At 45.5% G+C, this 19189-nt stretch overlaps 2 protein-coding genes across 4 annotated transcripts; both read left to right on the top strand.

Annotated features, from left to right (window-relative positions):
* The first annotated feature begins 1225 nt into the window (after positions 1-1225).
* Positions 1226-7475, top strand: LOC147215748 (cilia- and flagella-associated protein 100-like). Its single transcript, XM_086178606.1, has 13 exons — positions 1226-1289; positions 2062-2168; positions 2257-2470; positions 2546-2610; positions 3855-4018; positions 4100-4180; positions 4393-4559; positions 4699-4832; positions 4903-5057; positions 5870-5999; positions 6079-6281; positions 7015-7108; positions 7244-7475. Exons 1-13 carry the CDS (start codon positions 1226-1228, stop codon positions 7367-7369), a joined length of 1704 nt encoding a protein of 567 aa, XP_086034732.1. The 3' UTR covers positions 7370-7475.
* A 1154-nt stretch (positions 7476-8629) lies between these two features.
* ap1ar (adaptor related protein complex 1 associated regulatory protein) lies at positions 8630-18608 on the top strand. Of its 3 annotated transcripts, XM_086178825.1 has the most exons (11): positions 8630-8844; positions 11362-11410; positions 11490-11516; positions 12819-12844; positions 12927-13023; positions 13251-13349; positions 14336-14397; positions 14495-14636; positions 14767-14840; positions 14936-15058; positions 15995-18608. In XM_086178825.1, exons 1-10 carry the CDS (start codon positions 8774-8776, stop codon positions 15051-15053), a joined length of 765 nt encoding a protein of 254 aa, XP_086034951.1. In that variant the 5' UTR covers positions 8630-8773; the 3' UTR covers positions 15054-15058; positions 15995-18608. The 3 variants fall into 3 exon arrangements, with proteins under 3 accessions (XP_086034951.1, XP_086034949.1, XP_086034950.1); XM_086178823.1 differs by lacking the exon at positions 14495-14636; XM_086178824.1 differs by lacking the exons at positions 13251-13349; positions 14495-14636.
* The last annotated feature ends 581 nt before the right edge of the window (positions 18609-19189 follow it).

Raw genomic sequence — 19189 nt, forward strand, 5'->3', positions numbered from 1 at the left:
ATGCGCTGGGGTCATGTGTGGATGCGTGGGAGCCAAGGTACAACACTGGCTTCTAAGTGAAATCACACACACACACACACACACACGCACACACACACACACACACACACACACACACACACGCACACACACACACAGGTCTTGGCAATGAAGACAACTTCCCTTCATTACAGAATTAGATCAAACTATATTAGCGAATGCATCTATGTATACATCTCTTTATCTGTGTGTTTGTACATATATATACTTTTAAAATTACATACTATTATGATACATATGATATACATTAATCTATATATATATTGATCATTGATCCGTCTTAGAGTGTGTGTATATGTAGTTTTAAAAATTACAATCGAATTTGATACATGTATCTTTTCAAAAGGACATATGAACATAATATTGTAGTGTTTTAGTCAGGGAAACATCTGGTTGACAGTAAAACGTCTGTTTAATAAGCGATAGTTGTTGTTGGCCACAGCCACGCCACACAAGACTGCAATACAACTGTTCCCGCTAAATTCCAGGTAAAAAAAAACAAAAAAAAACAGAATTCCTTGCACCCCAAACCACACCCACAAAATTCCCAGAAACCCAAAAATCACACGGAAAACAAGCATCAACATAAACCCCAACTTTCGTGATTCGCTACAATTTATATATACTTTTAAAATTACATAAAAAACATGAGTTATCTACATACATATTTATTTATTTATTCACTCATTATCTATAGCACTTATTCTGCACTCAAAGCATATATACATGTATTTGTGTGTGTTTATATTTAGGAATATATATACAAAATCATTGATCTGTCTCAGTCTATAAGTATGGATTTACACATAAAATTCAGATTCATGAATTGTACATGTGTATTTTTTTGGAATACATATATACAGTCTGTGTATGTATGTATACATATTCTAAAAAAATAAATATGTGTTTAGATATACACATAAGTACAATTCATGAATCTGTATTATATGTATAAAATCCATACTCATAGATCATTTTAAAATTACATGCGACCCCTGAAGGAAAAAGACGAAAGGAGGAGAAGAAGAAGAAGAAGAAGAAGAAGAAGAAGAAGAAGAAGAAGAAGAAGAAGAAGACATTGTGCGGTCTCTCGGACTTCGGGCGCCCCCTGGCGGAAGGAACGTGTACGCTCACACACGCACACGCCACATGCACGGAGGGAGTTGCCGTGAAGGCAACAGTTACCATGACAACAGTACACAGAGGGAACTCAACTCGTCCAGAGCTACTCCGACCCGCACCAACGCACGGTAGGACCGTCTTCAGGTTTCTCTGGTTTTGGAGGCCGCACGTAAGTCCTGCAGACAGGACGTGGACATCCTCTGTGTCCAGCGGAGGCTTCACACCAGCAGGGGAGTGAGGCATTGCATCATCTGCTGCAACTCAAGGAGTCCCCGCTGCTCTTTGCAGGCACCAGGGGGTGACCGCCAAACAGCAATAATAATAATAATGATATTTCCTAGGATAGCTCTGAAGTCAAAAGGACTTTAAAAGTACGTGCCGTCGGCGATTTTGGGCCTCATGAGAAAAAACCTCTCTCAAATAAGAAGTAAATAGGTAGGAGAGAAAAAAACAAAGATTGTAAATAAAGTCTATTTGTCATAAGGATAGGTATCTTAGATTGGTGTCATACTGTTTTTTGTCAGTGTGTTAGTTTGACATGTGAATGAGAGGGTGAAGGGTTGCATGTCTCCGTGTGTTCCCTGTGATTGGTCGGTCCAGAGTGAACCCCTCCTCTCGGCCAATCACAGCTGGAATAGTGACTGGACAAATGAATGAATGAATGAATGAGTGAATGAATCATTTTCTGGATGTCTGATGAATAAGACGGTTGAATAAAACATCTGAACTCCACTGATCAGATTGATTAGGTTGTGTTATTCGAAATTGGCCAGGGTGTTAAGTTACACCCGACATGTTGTCATGACAACCAGGAGTCACCAATAACACTCGTGAGAACTTGACAATAACTTTATCAGACGTAGAGACACACCGACCGTGTCCACGGTGTCTGTGTGGCAGACATGAGACGGAGGAGAGGAAGGGCGGAGCCAGCGAGTCCGTTCAAAGTGCCCGACGGTGATGACATATTCCTGCAGAGCAGAGAAGAGAAGGCCCAACAGCAAAAGGTGTGTGTGTGTGTGTGTGTGTGTGTGTGTGCGTGTGCGTAGTTTCTCTAAAAAGTGAAAATGTAACAACCTTTCCTCCAACCCCAAGGAGATGCGAATGTTCCTCCCTCTCCCGATTGCCGAGAAGACGACTCGCACGACGCCGCCGGTGGCCCGGCAGAGAAGGGAGCTCCTGGAGCAGCTCCATGAAGAGGAGAGCGAGGAGGCCAAGGAGAAGATGAAGCATCTCAAGCACACCGAAGCGCCTCTTTGTGAACGAACCTTGCAGAGACACGGGCTGAAGATGGCCATGCTGAGGCGAGGTGGGAAGACACAGCGCTTGTGGAGGAGCGCGGAGATTGCGATTACTCAGAGTCCTCTCTGTTTTATATCCCCAGAAGGTGTGATGAAGGACAGGAAGCACGACCTGATCTCCATGGAGAGGCAGAAGGCAGTGCTGGAGGTAAAGCACCTTCTCATCCGCTTGAAAACACACACTGGAGATACACTATATGGCCAGAAGTATTCACTCACTTGCCTTAACTCATATGAACTTAAATAACCTCCAATTCCTGAGCCATAGGGTTCAGTACAATGTCGGTCCACCCTTGGCAGATATAACAGCTTCAACTCTTGTCCACAAGATTCAGGAGTGTGTTTATGGGAATTTTTGACCATTCTTCCAGAAGCGCATTTGTAAGGTCACACTCTGATGTTGGACGAGAAGGCCTGGCTCTCAGTCTCCGCTCTAATTCATCCCGTCTCTGAGCAGGCCGGTCAAGTTCATCCACACCAGTGCACCTGACTTTGTGCACTGGTGCATAGTCATGTTGGTAAAGGAAAGGTCCAGCTCCAAATTATTCCCACAAAGATGGGAATAAAGGGCCAAAAGCAACCCCACATCATAATACCCCCCTCAACCAAACTTCACACTTGGCACGCTGCAGTCAGACAAGTAGCGTTCTCCTGGCAACCGCCAAACCCAGACTCGTCCATCAGATTGCCAGATGGAGAAGCGCGATTCGTCTCTCCAGAGAACGCGTCCCCACTGCTCAAGAGTCCAGTGGCGGCGTGTTTTACACCGCTGCATCCCACGCTTTGCATTGCACTTAGTGATGTGTGGCCTGGATGCAGCTGTTAGCAGATGCAGATGTTAGCTCCGTTAGTTTACCTGGCCAACCACTTCACATCTGAGTTGCTGTCGTTCCCAAACACTTCCATGTTCTTATTATACAGCCGACAGTTGAGTGTGGCATATTTAGGCGCGAGGAAATTTCACAACTGGATTTGTTGCAAAGGTTGCATCCTATCACAGTTCCACGCTGGAATTCACTGAGTTCCTGAGAGCGACCCATTCTTTCACAAATGTTTGTAAAAAACAGTCTGCAAGCCTAAGTGCTTGATTTTATAAACCTGTTGCCACGGAAGTGATTGAAACAACTGATTCCAATTATTTGGATGGGTGAGCTAATACTTTTGCCCATATAGTGTGTGTCCTCTGTTCTGAAGGACAGGTTATGTCTTCTGGTAAACATTCAAGGTGGAGCAGGGGTTAGCTCCTCCTCCACCTCGGCCAGATGGTCCCTGGTTGGATTCCCACTGTGAGCCTCTGTGTGTGGAGGCTCCATGTCTGCGTGGGGTTCCTAAATTCTCCAGTCTGGTACTTCGTGACTGACCTCCTGACCCCCTCCGCCCCTGGCTCCTCAGATATCGCTGGTGACCACGAGGTCCGAGATAGAGAAGATCGATAAGGCCATCGCAAAGGAGGAGAAACAGCTGAGGCAGCTGGAAAAAGCCATCGAGAGAGACAACCTCAAGTTCGAAGGGTTCCTGAGGGAGAACGAGAAGAAGTCCGTGGAGACCAGGACATTGTGAGGGTTACCCCACGGAGAAGGTGTGGAAAAACACCTCATTGTTTGCTGACCTTCACACACGGCTGTCTCCTTTCACAGCCTGGAACAGGAGGCCAAGACCAAACAAGAGAACAACGCAGTAATCAGGAAGCTGACCTCCCAAATAGGGACCATTAAGAGGTGATCTTCTCACCGAGGTCTACCAGCTGAAGCTCAGATGCATGATCCCACATGAATGCACATTTCTCCTTCTATTATCTGTTTCTGATCCTCCGTCTTTTTCAAACCACCTCTCCTCAGGCTCACTTTCCTCCATTTGTTGCAGTTCTTCTTTCTTCTTCTGATGTTCACGTTCAGCTGTGCCTGCCGGTGTGTCGTGTTTGTCTTTGCAGCGAGATCTTGGTGTTCGAGGAAACCCTCAAGGACTACAAGAGATACAAAGATCTCCTCTTCAACTTGTCCCCTCCCGAGTGGCAGGAGGCCCAGAGGGCAAAGTCATCTCACAAGGTTCATCTGAGAAGACCTGGTGAAGGACAGGCCGCGGCTGAGGAGCAAGCAGGCAAGCCTGCATCCCATAATTTAGATTCCGCTGAATCTTAGGAAATAAAAGGCATTGATGGAAGAATTTGACATGCAGGTCTGCAGGAGGCGGCGTCTGGTCCAGGGCTGGAGCCACCTCTCCTGAGAGACAATGCCAGGTTCTACACACACACACACACACACACACACACACATACTCACACACACACTTGCTCACACAAAAATAACCAATGCTGTGATTTTTCCTCTGCGCCATCAATCCCTGATGTCCAGTGACGACTCTGAATACGAGGTGGGTTTTTGTTGATCTCCCCCTTCCACGGCGTCCCAGCCGCTCACCTCCGTCCGCCCGTCTCACGCAGGATGAGCCGCAGCTGTTCTTCACCGACCCCCAGCAGCTCCTGGATCTGATGACGGAGCTGACGGAGCAGAACCTGTCCCTCATCCAGAACTCCACGCGGGTGGAGGAGAGGCTGGACGAGCTGCGGCAGTCGATGGAGTCGACGCGGAGGAAGATGTAAGCGGCGGTGGAGAGAAGGCTTTATGCCGACAAGTAAACACCTTACTTCAGAGGCTCTCACAGCTAGGAGCGGACGGAAGAGCGATCTAGAAACTTCTCGGCTTACTTTACTTTTAAAATCACTTATCTAAAGTAAAGGATGGCATGTGGAGCAGGGGTTAGCATCTCCTCCTCATGGCGTGGAGGTCCCCAGTTGGATTCCCACAGGAGGCCTTTCTCTGTGGAGTCTCCATGTTCTCTTCCAGGTTCCTCCTGCAGTCCAAGAACATGCAAGAGGTTCATTGGAGACATCGTATTGTCTAGACATGTGAATGAGAGGGTGAATGTTTGGATGCCTCTGACTTCTTCTTCTTTCGGCTTTTCCCTTCAGGGGTCGCCACAGCGAGTCAACTTTCTCCATCTAACCCTATTCTCTGTATCCTCCTCTCTCACACCGACTATCTTCATATCCTCTCTCACTACGTCCATAAATCTTCTCTTTGGTCTTCCTCGAGACCTCTTGCCTGGCAGCTCCAATTCCAGCATCCGTCTACCAATATATTCTCTATCCCTCCTCTGTACGTAACCGAACCATCTCAGTCTGGCTTCTCTGACCTTCTCTCCAAAACATCTAACATGTGCTGTTCCCCTGATAGCCTCATTCCTGATCCTATCCATCCTGGTCCCTCCCGAAAAGAACCTCAACATCCTCATCTCTGCAACTTCTAGTTCTGCCTGCTGTCTTTTGGATGCCTCTGACAAAATTGTGCGAATCGGCAGGATTTTCTACTTTGGAAATATGACATTTACTTCCTGAACCCCACTGCCAGCGCCAAGGATGAAGAGCAGCAAACCTTGCAGATGACTGAGATGAACCAGAGAATCCAGAGAGAGAAGGAGAGAGCAGCTAAGCTGAGGCAGAAGGTTCAGCTCCACCTGTCGTTGAACACGGAGGACCAGGTGAGGGAGGACGCCGCCTGCAGGACTGGATGTGAAGATCTGAGCAGCCCGACATCTGCTCCTTCCTCTCCAACCGCAGGACGGCATGCTGGACGCTCTCGGGGAGAAGGTGGCCGAGGTGCACCGCTGCTGTGTGGATGACAGGGTGAGCGGCCTCAGCACCCTGGAGAAGCTGGCCAGCATCGAGAGCCACTTGTCTTCGCTGCTGCAAAACCTCGAAAAAATCCCTGAGGACCGTCTGGACCTGATGCAGAAGATCAAGGACAGCGAGAGGAGGACCAGGTTTGTCAATAACATTTTTCATGATCTGTGTATTTTGGTTCATTATCTAGAAATCAGAAAGGTGCACAATCTGCACTTCCTCCACCAAACACCCTGAATTAGTCTAGATATGTGAATGAGAGGGTGAATGTTCATTTTTCTCTACATGACTTGTGAATGAGAGGGTGAATGGTTGATGTCGCAGACGCTTGTATCCAAAGCGACTTACAAAAATTGCAATTCAATAGCAACCCCCCATGACCTAGAGTGCAGGAGAAGCGGAGTAGAGAATGAATGAACGAATGAATATCCAGAAATCAAAACAGCGCATAAAAGTTGTCAGTTAATAATAATAAAAATAACAACAACAACAACAGCAATAATAATAATAATGATAATAATAATAATAATAATAATAATGATGACGATGATAATAATAATAATATAAATAATAACAACAACAACATCAACAATAACAATAATAATAATAATAATGATGATGATGATGATGATAACAACAACAACAATAATAATAATAATAATCATCATCATAATAATAATTTATCCTTTATTAATCCCATCATGGAAGACCCATTAGCAGTAAGGTGCCATCCACAGCACCGGGGGGGCAATTAGGAGTTCAGTGTTTTGCTCAACATCATCCACCTAGCGTGTCTCCAGTTTTGTGCAGGTGTTGCTCTCTGGCAGTCAGCCGATGTCCCGAGTGTTCATGCGTGGGTCTGTGTCTGTGCAGGCAGAGGGAGGAGAAGCTGAGGGAGCAGAAGGAGAAGCAGAGGGAGAGGATGAGGCGTTACATGGAGAGATCCATGGACGACACCAAGAGAGCCGTGAGTGCGGCGGTGTGATCTCACAGGGACAACCGATCATCATGGCGCAAAAAAAAACATCTAAGTGGATGTATATATCTATATAATGTATATCTGAGAGGTTAACACCAAACCCACTGTCATGTTCTATTCCAGAGTGGACGGAAGCTCCTCCCCAGGTCCACACCTGCTCCCCAAAAGGTCAAAGTAGAGAAGGTGGAGAGCATTCCCGTGGAGGATGAGCTCCATGCATACCTTTTCACTGCAGATGACACAGATTAAAGATCTGACTAACCATGAGAGGGGAGAACCAGGGGAACCAGGGGAGAAAAGGGGGGGTTAAAAGTTAAGCTTGCAGTCATGCTGTTAATAAAGCTGCTGGATTAAATGGGAGAAGGTGCTGGTGTTATTTTGGGATGATGTTCAGTATTTTGTACCTCCTCCTCACAGCAAGAATGTGTGGGGAGTCTCCATGTTCTCCCCGTGTCTGCGTGGGGTTCCGCCGGATTCTCCGGGTTCCTCTAACAGGCCAAACACACACTCCATCAGGAGTGTCAAACTCATTTTCACAGAGAGCCACATCAGCATAATAGTTGCCCTCAAAGGGCCAAATGTAACATTAACAGTACAAATGTAAGTAAATTCAACCAAATGTAATATCAAATAAATGTAATTACTCCTTAATGTTAAATAACTCTGAATGTATTACTCATTCAAATACAAAATGTTACATATGCATTCCCATCTTTCTTGAAACAACCTTCCATCTGCATCAACTTTCTCCTCCTGGACACTTAGGGATCACTTGTTGAAAATGGCATAGGTGTCACTGCAATCTAATGGCGGGTAACTTCATGGGTAACACCATCGACATGAATTGCGGGAAATGTAGTTTATTGTCAATGTTTGACTTATTTATTTTAAGACAATCAGACCTTTTCACATGTTTTCGCAGGCCACATAATATGAGATGGCGGTCCACATTTTGCCTGTGGGCCTTGAGTTTGAACACATGTGCTCCACATCCATGGTCCCAAACCTTTTTTGTACCAGGGACCGGTTTTATGCATCAAAATGTTGCCGCACACCAGTAACAGGCGCAGGAGTTCCAATGATCAAAACTTTTGTCAGTTCACAGTATTTAATCTGAATACGATTACACTATCGTTTTTCAAAATAAGATCCGGAAGGTCTAATGAAAAAACTATAGTTTGTGCAAAGAAAGATTTTCTTTGCGGGCCGGTACTGAATGATGCACAGACCAGTACCAGTCCAGGGACCGCTGCTCTGCGTGACGTGTGAGTGAGGATGAATGGTTGTGTTCATATGTGATGGAAGGGAATCCTGCCTTTCACCCAATGTCAGCTGGGACAGTCTGCAGCCCCTTTGCGACCCTGAGTGCAGGAAAAGCATTTAGATAATGAATGAATGAATGCAAGAATGCTCATTTTGTCACCACGCCTGATGGGCTTTTCCAGCAAGCACCATACCGGAAGCAGACGGTAGGTGGCGCTGTTGGACCGGGGCGTCTGATCGGTCCTCGGCCGAGTCGACAGAGGAACGAGGAAGTAAGTTTACTGTGGGGGAAGACCACCTGATCAGCGGCAAACCGGACATGTAGAACCCGAACAGCTGTCCGGGGAGTAACTGGCTCGTCAGCTGGATGCCCGTCTACCTGACGATGCCATGGGAAACTGCTGGGCTTACTGTGCCGGGCTCTACAGACGGGAAGCCGACCGGATCCACAGGGGCGGCGGGTGAGTGGAACATGCTACTAGCTTCGGGGAGCTAACTAGCTCCCATTCAGCTTAGCTAGTAGCTGTTTAGCGGGTGTATCGTATCAGTCAGGACGTTTGCTACCGCCTTGCGTTCGCCTCTATAAGTAGCAAAGATGGGGTTATTTTAAGAAACTCTCGACGTCTAAGTTTTTTTTTGTTTTTTTATCTGACAAATTCCGTGGGGTGTAACCCCCCCACAGTCCACCGGTGACAGCTGGGAGTCAGACCCCACCCCTATTGTCATCATCAGTTCGGACAGTAAACTAGCGAGCCTTACAAAACAGATAATGGTTAGCATTAGCCATGCAGATTGGCTAATATTCTTAATATATGAAGCAAAAGTTCCCAGCAGCTCCTCCCAGCCGAATGTGATATATCAGCCAACAGTAAAGTACCTAATTACTGTTTATTTAAGTATTATAAAAACATCAGAGCATGTGTATCCGGAGAGTTTCGTGCCTTGCATCAACCAGTAGGCTGTAATTCACTTTTCATTGACTTCATGAATTGCTGCAGCTCCATTCGTGTCATGGTTTGATGTGTAACAGGTCTTGCGCCATCCTTAATAAAGAGAATTGAAACAAAAATCTTGAGGAACATCTCTGTGAGTTAGTTTTCATACTGTTCAGCGCTGTTTGAAATATATTCAGTGTGTGTGTACAGCCAAAGTCAAGACCAGCATCCCTCTTCTGGTTTTCCTTCCCTAATATTTGATCATATGAGGCCACATCTTAGTAGATTAGGGTTTGCATGAAAACTCTCACTGAGAGGTCGAACGCTTTTTGGAACAATTTATGATAAGCACATTTCATCTGAGTGCAAGCCTCGCATGTATAGACAGTATTATTTTTTACAAGTCCCTTTGCAATATGATTTGTTCCTCTTGAAAGTCAACTTTTGCTGAAAAAGAACGAATTTCTGCAGGGGTGCAGGAACCTGTCTCAGCTGTCATTGTCAGATAGGCGGGGTTCACCCCAGACCGGTTGCCTGTTGATGGCGGTGCTACATAGAGATGTGCAACCATTCACCCTGTCACTCACACATCTGGGTCTCCAATGAACATCCTGCTTGATTTTGTACAGCGGAAGGGGACTGGGGGAACCCACGCAGGCCTGCAGAAATCCTGAATCCTCAGCCTTTGTACCAGCCTCTTCTGGTTGAAAAACATATCAAGATCAATGCCATAGAAGCCTAAATATGATGGAGTGGTCTGCACCCGGCGCTGCTTTGGCTTATCTGTGCTGTATATTAAATGCTATTGTGCATTTTTGCCAAATATCTCCCTTCTTGTAGACAATTTGATTATCGCTTGAAACCTTTTTTTTAATTCCATGTTGCCTGAGGCCTAACTGACCATATAAATGAAGTCATCAACAGCACTGTCGTGTTATTGTAAATATAAACTAGTATGCACAGGTGTGCCTCATGCATGCAATCACTGAAACAGCTTGGACTCCACTCACCTTAAACTCACCCCTGTTGTCATGATCAGCTAACCGAGCCCAAATCTCATTGTTATTTATCGCCCCCATTTGTCTGGGCAGGCTTTGTGGTTCATGGTCGGTATAAATGCAACCCAAAGCTATAGACTGACTGGCTGGTGATCACAGAAACTGGCCAAAGCTGGGCCGTTTCCCCTGGTAGCAAATAGATTTAGTTCTAAAACTACCAGAGTTTGAAATAAGCATCAGCAAACCTTGTCTCGGTTTGTGTTTTCAAACAGTGTGCATCAGCCAAAGCAGGCTAAGACCATGTTCCTCCATCCCATACAGTTAGCGTCACCTTACATGCTGCATGTGGTTGCTCTCCTTGGGAAAAGTCTGTCCCTACCTAGCAGATGGGGGATGTGATTCCCTCTGCATGCAGTAACCATGACCAGCTCCTCAAATCTAGTGGGCCAACACCCTCGATTGTTGGGGTTGTACCACAAAGACTCTTCTCCTCCTGACTTAGTCGCTGGAGCCTTGCCCTCAGTCTCACCATGAGCAAGACCGAGGCAAAGCCAGGATTTCTCCCACAGCTGCTTTCCTGGCAGCAAGTGAATCAGCCTCCGGCACCCTCGGGTGTGATGTCATGGCGACGGCATCTTCCTCTTCACTCACTCCATGTTGTCTAATCCTCCAATCACATATCGAAGAATGAGTCATATCTAACAACGGGGTCAAACCCACCAAGATAGTTATAGTTGAGAATTCCTCTGAGAACCTCACTAGATGGATTCCACGGTGGTGTGCTGAGTAGGAAAATATACAGCCTACGCTTCCACATTATTCCGAGTTCTTATGAATATGCAGCGAGAACACTGGCATTTAGGTCCGATATGGGCTTTTGATCTATTGCTCGCTTTCAAATTAAGTTGACTCTGAGGTAGACGTGGTGCTCCATCTTCCCGCGGCAATCAATTCGGGCTTGAGCTGATGTCAACCTTTGCAGCAGATTAACTAGGACTTTCCTGTCGGGTCTTTCAATTATGTATTTCCTCCGTTATCCACGCAGATCTAAATACTTCCGCAGCAGCACAAGAGGGGAACACTACACAATAGAGGTATTTTTCACAGAATCCTTGTCTCATCTAGATGATGACTATGTTGTTTTAACTGTGCAAATTGTGATTTATTTTGCAGTTTGAGAACCTGGTAGAAAGCGATGAGGTAAGTGATTTTTTATTTTTTATTTTGGTTGTTTAGTTTTAATGATCAAGCTTTCATTTAGAAACAAGGCGTTGCTAAATGACGTGAAAATTTTCCATTTCTTGCCTCATGGGAAGTAGCCAGTAGTCGTCCTCGGTCCCTGGCCGGCATTTATGAAAACAAATAGTGATATTGTTTACCTGTGTGAACAGGCCTGTTGTTTTAGCTTTGGTATTTATCTATATTCTCATAAGCGGGTCCAGCGCGCAGATCCGATAGCAGTCAACAAGGACCTTGTCATGAAACCAATTACAGTGGATCCTTGCTACTTTGCGGTTTGGCTTTCGCGCCCTCACTACTCTGGATTTTTTTTGTAATTCGGTTATCGCGATTTATAGTTCTTTAGCGTTTTTTGCAGTATTTGAAAAATGTTTTCACGATGAAATAGTCTCATTGTAGCCTAAGAAGAAAAAAAACGGTGAAAAACATTGTAGGATTAAACTAAAATTAATTTTATAAAATAAATCATTTTGAGATCTCCTTTGCTGACACGTATTATTGGAGGAGATGGCTTCTCCGACATGACTCCTGGCGACATCAATGGCTTCATAGACTGCCAGTCGGATCCGTTGACAGGCAAAGACCTCACCGAGATGATGAGGTCTGCCAGCGAGGAAGAGAACCGACAAGAAGGGGAAGAAATTGAAGAGGCCGGTCTCACACTCGAATGACTTTGACAAACAGCGCAAATGCACTGCTAAAAAAGGCACAATATCGGGACGACGATATGGTTCCACTTTTGTAACTTGATCGACGGGGCCATTGCAGTGGAAAACCATTTTCAACCAGAAAAAAAAAAGCGGCGGCAGCGAGTGCCTATAACAATGTTTCTGAAGAAAAAAAAACAGCAGTAAAGCAGAAGGCGGAGGTGTATGCGCAGGGAGGTTCGTGAATGGTCGGTTGAGGTTCGTTGAGGGTTAATATGCCTGTAAATACCATCAAAATGATCACGTGCCTACTTCACTTTTGGGGTCCACTGTATTCTCAAAGCGTGAGATGTAACATATGTTAGCATAAAGATCGTGTATAGGTATACAAATAATAAAAGATGAAGCGGCTGCTCAAAGCTCAGCAAGTGGGAGGAGTGACGGCTCCATTTGTTTTCTAGATCCTTGCTCTGTGTCTCTTGGTCTTATTTATCCAGATAGGTTTCTGGCCTCCTTTAGTTTTCATCGTGTAGATAGTTAGTAGATCGAACGGTCTGCCCCCTTTTTAAACTAGTAGCTTGAGGACGCCTTCTGAATGTCGTGTGTCTCGTTGCAGGCTGAAAGCCCACAGCCCTGCCCCAGGTAAGACGCCGCAGACGTCTGAGCAGAAACACCGTGTCGTGTCTAGATCTTCTGCCCGTTCAGCATGTCTGTGCTTTGTCAGGCCCATCAGCGAAGACGAGATCAAGCACCTCAAAGACCATCACTACGCTGCCATCTCAGACAAGCAGGTCCTGATAGACCAGAAGCTCCAAGCGGAGGTAAGGTGGAATTTAAAGACCTCCAAGAGGAATGTGAAGTGAGATTAATATTTCCTCATAAGCTACCAAGCCCCATTACTTTTTTTTGTTCTATGTTTTAGACTTTGCTTGTTTTTTTTTTTTGTTTTTTTTTTTTCATTTTGCCGCATTGTTTTTTCTGTTTCTGTAACTTTTCTGTTCTGTGTTTTGTTGTTTTGTTTTTGTTTCAATGTGTCACATCTGTTCAGTTAGAGGAACAAGAGGAGAAGTTAAGGCTAGAAGAGGAGGCTAGAAACGCTGCCCAGCGTGAGGCCGCCAGGCTGGCACGTGAACGCAAATTGACGGAGGTGAGGCGACACAGAGCGCTCCTCCCTTCTGCCAGTTTACCTTAACAACCTCAGTGCCTCGCCCTCACACAGTGTTTACTTTCTGTCATACCTTTTCTTTTCTTTTTTTTTCTTTTGATTTCCCGTTGTCCTCATTAACCTGGTGTCAGTCACAGCATGCAGTCTTGACTTGCCTGTTACTTCCACATTTTCATGTCAGTGTTTTCCCTCATTCCTCGCCGCAGCCTCAGCGAACGCACAGGACGGTCCGGTGCGTGTGAGCGGGAAATGCAGATTCACTGATTTGCACAAAAACACAAACTGGTCGAAAAAGCTTTAAAAAAATAAAAGCCAAGACTTTCATATTTGAGCTTTTTGATGAAGAAAAGAGCGAATTCCTCCCCGTGGAATTTATCAGGGATTCTTTTTAAATCCAAAAAGAGATTGATTGTTTTATTCCCCAGTCAAAGTTTGGGATTTTGTTCTTTCATTCATTGCTGGAGCTATCCCAGTTGTCGCTGAATGAGAAGCGGGATCACCAGGGCAGCATGTAGAGATATGAGACCGTTCACACTTCATCTCGATGTCTCATTCAATGAAAACTCCTGAACAAAATAAGTCCACAGTTAGAAGAAAAAGACCAGTGGATAGCAAAAGCTAAATTGATGTTGAAGTAAGGCCTCTGAATGTTGTGATGCTCCTGGTTTTATCTTCCATTGAATCCAAATCTAATATGAATGCAGCTTCTTTGACCCAAAGCCGCTTCCATTGGGGAAAAAAAAAAAGGACTGGTTGTGAAGCTCCCATACGTTCGAAGGTCTGAACCAAGGAAATGAAATAAGTCGAGGCATCTTTCGTGTCATCCTACATCCATCCCACCGCCTCTTTGAGTGTTTTTTTTTTGTTTTTTTTGTTTTTTTTTGCAAACCGCACAATTCCCAGACCGCACCAAGCTGCCAGGAAACCCCAGGCTATCTTTGTGCTTGATCTCGTGTTTTCCTTTGCAGCTGTCTGCCCAGAGGAAGCGGGGGAAGGCGGACGGCCCGAGCGGCGAAACCCCTCAAAGCAAGTATGTCACTTCAGGTCATTAAACAACGGAGTAATTGTGGCACGCAGGTCTCGAGACGCGAAAATAACAAGACCATTTATAAAACGTCTTCTAAAAGCCAAACACTCAACTCGCATCTTCCAACATCGAAGGAAGAGAAAGCGGCAGATGACGACAGACATTTACTTTGTTGTCCAAAGGAGAAATTGACCCAAGCCTGGCGAGGGGATGTCTTCTACAGAATTGGCAAAGGGAGTAAAGTAACACCTTTCATCTCTCCCGGAAACCCTTGGCAGCGATTGGCTGCGGGACAAATTAACTCTATATTTGCATGCCCGTCAGGTGCCGTTCTTTTCATTATCCTTTTTGATCCACGCGCCTTTTTTCCAGACAGACCCCCGGCGAAGGCTTCGACGTCTACCTCCAAAATGTCAAAGCCCAGTCAGAGGCTTTCAGGAGCAACAGTGAGTGAAACGCCCACACCCCGTAACCTCTTTAGAAACATGCAGATGCCTTCAAATCTGTCGTCCTCCCCTCTCGTGGACACGTGTCGTCTCAGGGCTCCCCTCGGACACCACCGCGGTGACCCCCAACACGGAGTACAGCTGGGACTTCACCACCAAAACACGCTCCACCAACGACGATGGCACCTCGCTGGATCTGGAGTGGGAGGATGAGGAAGGTATGAGTTCTTTGCCGACCAGCTTTAAATGATTCACGGCCTCCTGAAGGCGTAGGTCCGAGCATGAACGTTCAGAGCGTGAGGGCTGAAGAGCAGAGGTGGTGGGCGCGGGGTTGCTATGTGACTTGGCACTGTGGTCACAGCAAGCGGATTGCCAAGTCAACTCCTCTCTTTGAGGAGTGTCCATGTTCTCCTGGGTTCTCCGTGTTCCTCCTGCAGTCCAAAAACGTGGAGACTGAAGGAGTGAAAGTTCCTATGTCTCTGTATGTGGCTTTGTGATTGGCAGGTGAACAGGTTCATCCCCACCTCTGGCCCATTTTCTCCTGCTCCAAAAAGCCCAGCGTACAGGATGGGGATTATGAATGGCTAAAATCGAACAGATTTGTGAAATATTCAAAGTTGATAAGACACTCAAATACTGATAATGTGAGGCCTATCCCAGCTGTGATTGGCCAGGAGGCGGGGTTCACCCTGGACCAATCACAGGGCCTCATATACAGACAGACAACCATTCACTCCCACAATTCCTTGTTTCCAATGAACTTCCTCCATGTGTTGGGACTGTGGGAGAACATGGAGACTCCACATCTAACCAGGGACCTTCTGGCTGTTAGAAAGAGGAGCTAACCACAGTGCCATCTCCAAATCATTATGAAAGCAAAAAGTAGTCATTACTAAAGGCCTTCATGATGCTTTTATGCTGCTCAACTTTAGGGATACCCAGTCATTTTTGGAAACCCTTGTCCAAGCTGTGAAGGAAAGCAGCGCATCGATAAATGACATAAACAGCATTTTGGTGCAAATCTAACATCTCAAATTGGAGTAGATCTCTGCAATGGGTTCTTGGCTTTTTATGTAGAATCCCACCTCGGTGTTAGATGGGACCGGACGTGTGACCTTCTGCTCTCAGTTTTAAATGATGCATCCACGCCACAGGGATCAATCGAGCCCTCCCCGCCTGGGAGCGGTCCCGGACCGAGGAGGACATCCTGCGCGCAGCCCTGAGGCCCGCAGGCAAGCAGGCGTCCAGCGGCCCGGCCTCAGCCTCCGAGGACTCCACCGCGCTGGAGTGGGAGAATGATTTTGTGAGCACCCACCCGGAGGAAGGCGCGGACGCCGAGTTCGAAGGCTTCGTCAACCCCGTGCTGGACACACCTTCGGAGGACGCCTCGGACTGCGGCCTCAGGCCGGACAGCCAGGACAGATAGTGTCCGGCGCCGAAGGATCGCCGCGCTCTCCTCGCGTCCCAGCTCACCAGCCGTTTGCCTCGTGAAATGCAAATCTTCAGTCTTGCTCCTCACTTTCTGATACATAAAACTCAGATGCTGCAAGAATGTTTCGTCTCTACGCCGACCGTAGGGGTGTTTTAGACAGATCTCTGTTTTTGTTTTTGTTTTCAGTGCCTTCATTTGCTACAACCGGTGACCATCGTGACGCGTTGTGGACTATCCATCACCGCCACTTTCCATTTGATAAATTGTTCATCGATCTCCTTCTTTAAGTACCAAAAGTGGATCCGTTACAACCATGGGTGCCACTCTGTCAATTTGAGGATCCAGTGCGATTCCTCGTATTTTCCACCACTTATGTGTTTTAGCCTGAAAAATAGTAATGTGTACAGAAGTCCCTGAATAGGAATCAGCAGCAATACCGTACTGGTGGGTAGAACCCACTGCATGAGACGCAGGCGGCCAAATGTAATGTGGTAGCACAGAAAATAAACACTGGCCGTCGTAAACCAGCCTATGAAGGCTCAGGCCATGCTGCGTGCAGAGACAGGCGCGTTTCATGTCTGCACACCGGTTCAGGTCAGACTTGGCTCAGGTTGTGGTCAACAAAAAGACCCAGAGGAAGCTCACAGTGCCCAAAAAGCACAGAAAACCTCACCGTCCACGCGTCAGAGCGAGGAGGGTTTATCAACCTTCCCAAGTTATTGATCAGAGCCGTCCTGGGGGCGCTCTGCCACCGTGAGGCCGGCGCCTTCACCCTCCCCTCTCTGTCAGAAAACCCACAAAAAACTGCACCGCAGCAACAAAAACAAAGAAACCATCCCAAACTTTCTGACTAGAAGAATGTAGAATATGCCTGAGCACATGTGTACGACACACATTCCAAAAAAAAAAAAAAAAAAAATCAAAAATAGAGGCTGTTCAAACCATCGGACGCCCGGCACGGGTCAGCGCATGCACTCTGCCCTCTTTGCTGCTACAGGCCAAAGTGTGTGTTTTTGTTTATTTTGTATTTTTAAAGCCCGTTATGAAACCAAACAGCCACAGGATAAATGGAGTCTAACTCTGGTCCATTAAACATCTGAAATGAACCCTTCAACGCTCCAGACTCTTCCATTTATTCTCGCACTCCAACCTGGTGTCATAGTTTTTAACCAATAAGTAGAAAAGGATTATTTTATTGTTTGTTAACTGTCGGGGAGAGCCCGACTCACTCCGCTAGCTGCCGTGTACCACAAAATCAAAACTAATATCCAGTTGAATAGGGCTCAACGATCGATCGAGTCGATGCTCTTGCTGGTTCTTCCGACACTAAGATGTTTAATTTTTTTCAATCATGGACCCGTCACGTGACTGACCCGGGGGTTGTGACGCCAGTTGTTCCACGTGTCAAATAAAAACAAAAAATGTCTTGAACGGAGAGTAACTGATAGCACGACGTCCTTGTCCTGGAGGACGCTCGCTGGGACGTCTCCTCCACGCTGCTGCAGGAGGAGAGCGCTGTTTTTACCTCACACTGTAATCCCCATTTAACAGCATGAGTGTCGGTTACTTTATGCTCATGCATCACTCACTTTCTGTAAATATCTATGTCACAATGAAAACTGCAGAAATCATTTTTGGGAATTTTTTGTGAAGGATTTTGTTGATTTTAAATGGAGCCTTTTTTCTTCTCTCTCAATCAATTTAAATCCAATAAAAATTAAAAAGAATGTGTGAGCTCTAAGCTGACAGCCTTCACAGCAGAGCTTGTCTTAAATTGTTTATCTTCATGCACAAGGACACTGATATGTCACTTAGGGCTGGACAATATAAAGATGTACTGTGGATGCAACATTGTTTGTGATGTACATTTTTCTTTTTTTTTTTCAAAATAACTTAACTCTTCCTCTTCTTTTCCTTTGGGCCAATCCCCTCGCCTTCAGGGGTCACCACAGCCAATCATCTGCCTCCATCTAACCCTCTCCTCTTACGCAGCTAACTTCTTGTCCTCTTTCCCTTCATCCATAAACCTCTCTGGTCTTCCTCCAGACCTCCTGCCTGGCAGCTCCAACCTCAGCATCCTTCTACCCAGACACCATGGCTGCTCTTCACCTTTGTCTTCTCCACCTTTCCTTTTACACTCCTCTCCACCCGTTCCAACCTTCATGCACACGTTCCTCCACCTCTTCTCCACCCTCTCTTAAAATTATCCACCAAATTCTGTGCTGTTTTACTTGGGTCATAATTATGGTTTTGCTTGTTTGATTTTGTGCTTATATATTATACAGACTGTATATAATTTCACAGACTGTGAATAAAATTGTGTCATTTCTTGCTCATTTACCGTTCAAGTTTGTGCAAGTATTCCAAATATAGATGCAAATAAAATAAAAATTAAATTACCAAGGACAAGAAAATGAGAAATATCGGAGACAGAGAAACTGCAACTTTCTTATTATTATTATCATTTCATATCTTTTCAGTATCCTTTCTGTTTAACAGTTATTTATTCCTACTGTTGAGTTACACCACAACTTTTTTGGTTATAATGGAACCAATGATGTTGTGTTATTTGTGTGATATTTCCCATCAAGTTAGTGATATACTGAAAACCTGAACAAAAAAAAACAACATTCTTCCTGTCCTTAAATTGTTCACCCGGCCCTCATCTTATTCACATGATTTTACAAAAAAATTGCTCCACTTTGGGCACATGATTGTCAATCAGCATAAATATATATCACAATATACACGTAGCTATTAAGAAAATAAATCAACTTGGTATGTCCTCCACGTGACGAGAAATAATTAAATTCCTCTCCTGAATGTTCAAATTTAATTTTTTCCCAATTACTTCATTCTTTTTAATATATCTATCTCAGCAACTTGCCCATTTTGCTTATAATAAAAAAATACCCAT

This window comes from Fistularia commersonii, chromosome 31, assembly GCF_037954325.1.
Source record: "Fistularia commersonii isolate RoL2024-O1a breed Wild chromosome 31, RoL_Fcom_v1.0, whole genome shotgun sequence".
NCBI classification, from domain to species: domain Eukaryota; kingdom Metazoa; phylum Chordata; class Actinopteri; order Syngnathiformes; family Fistulariidae; genus Fistularia; species Fistularia commersonii.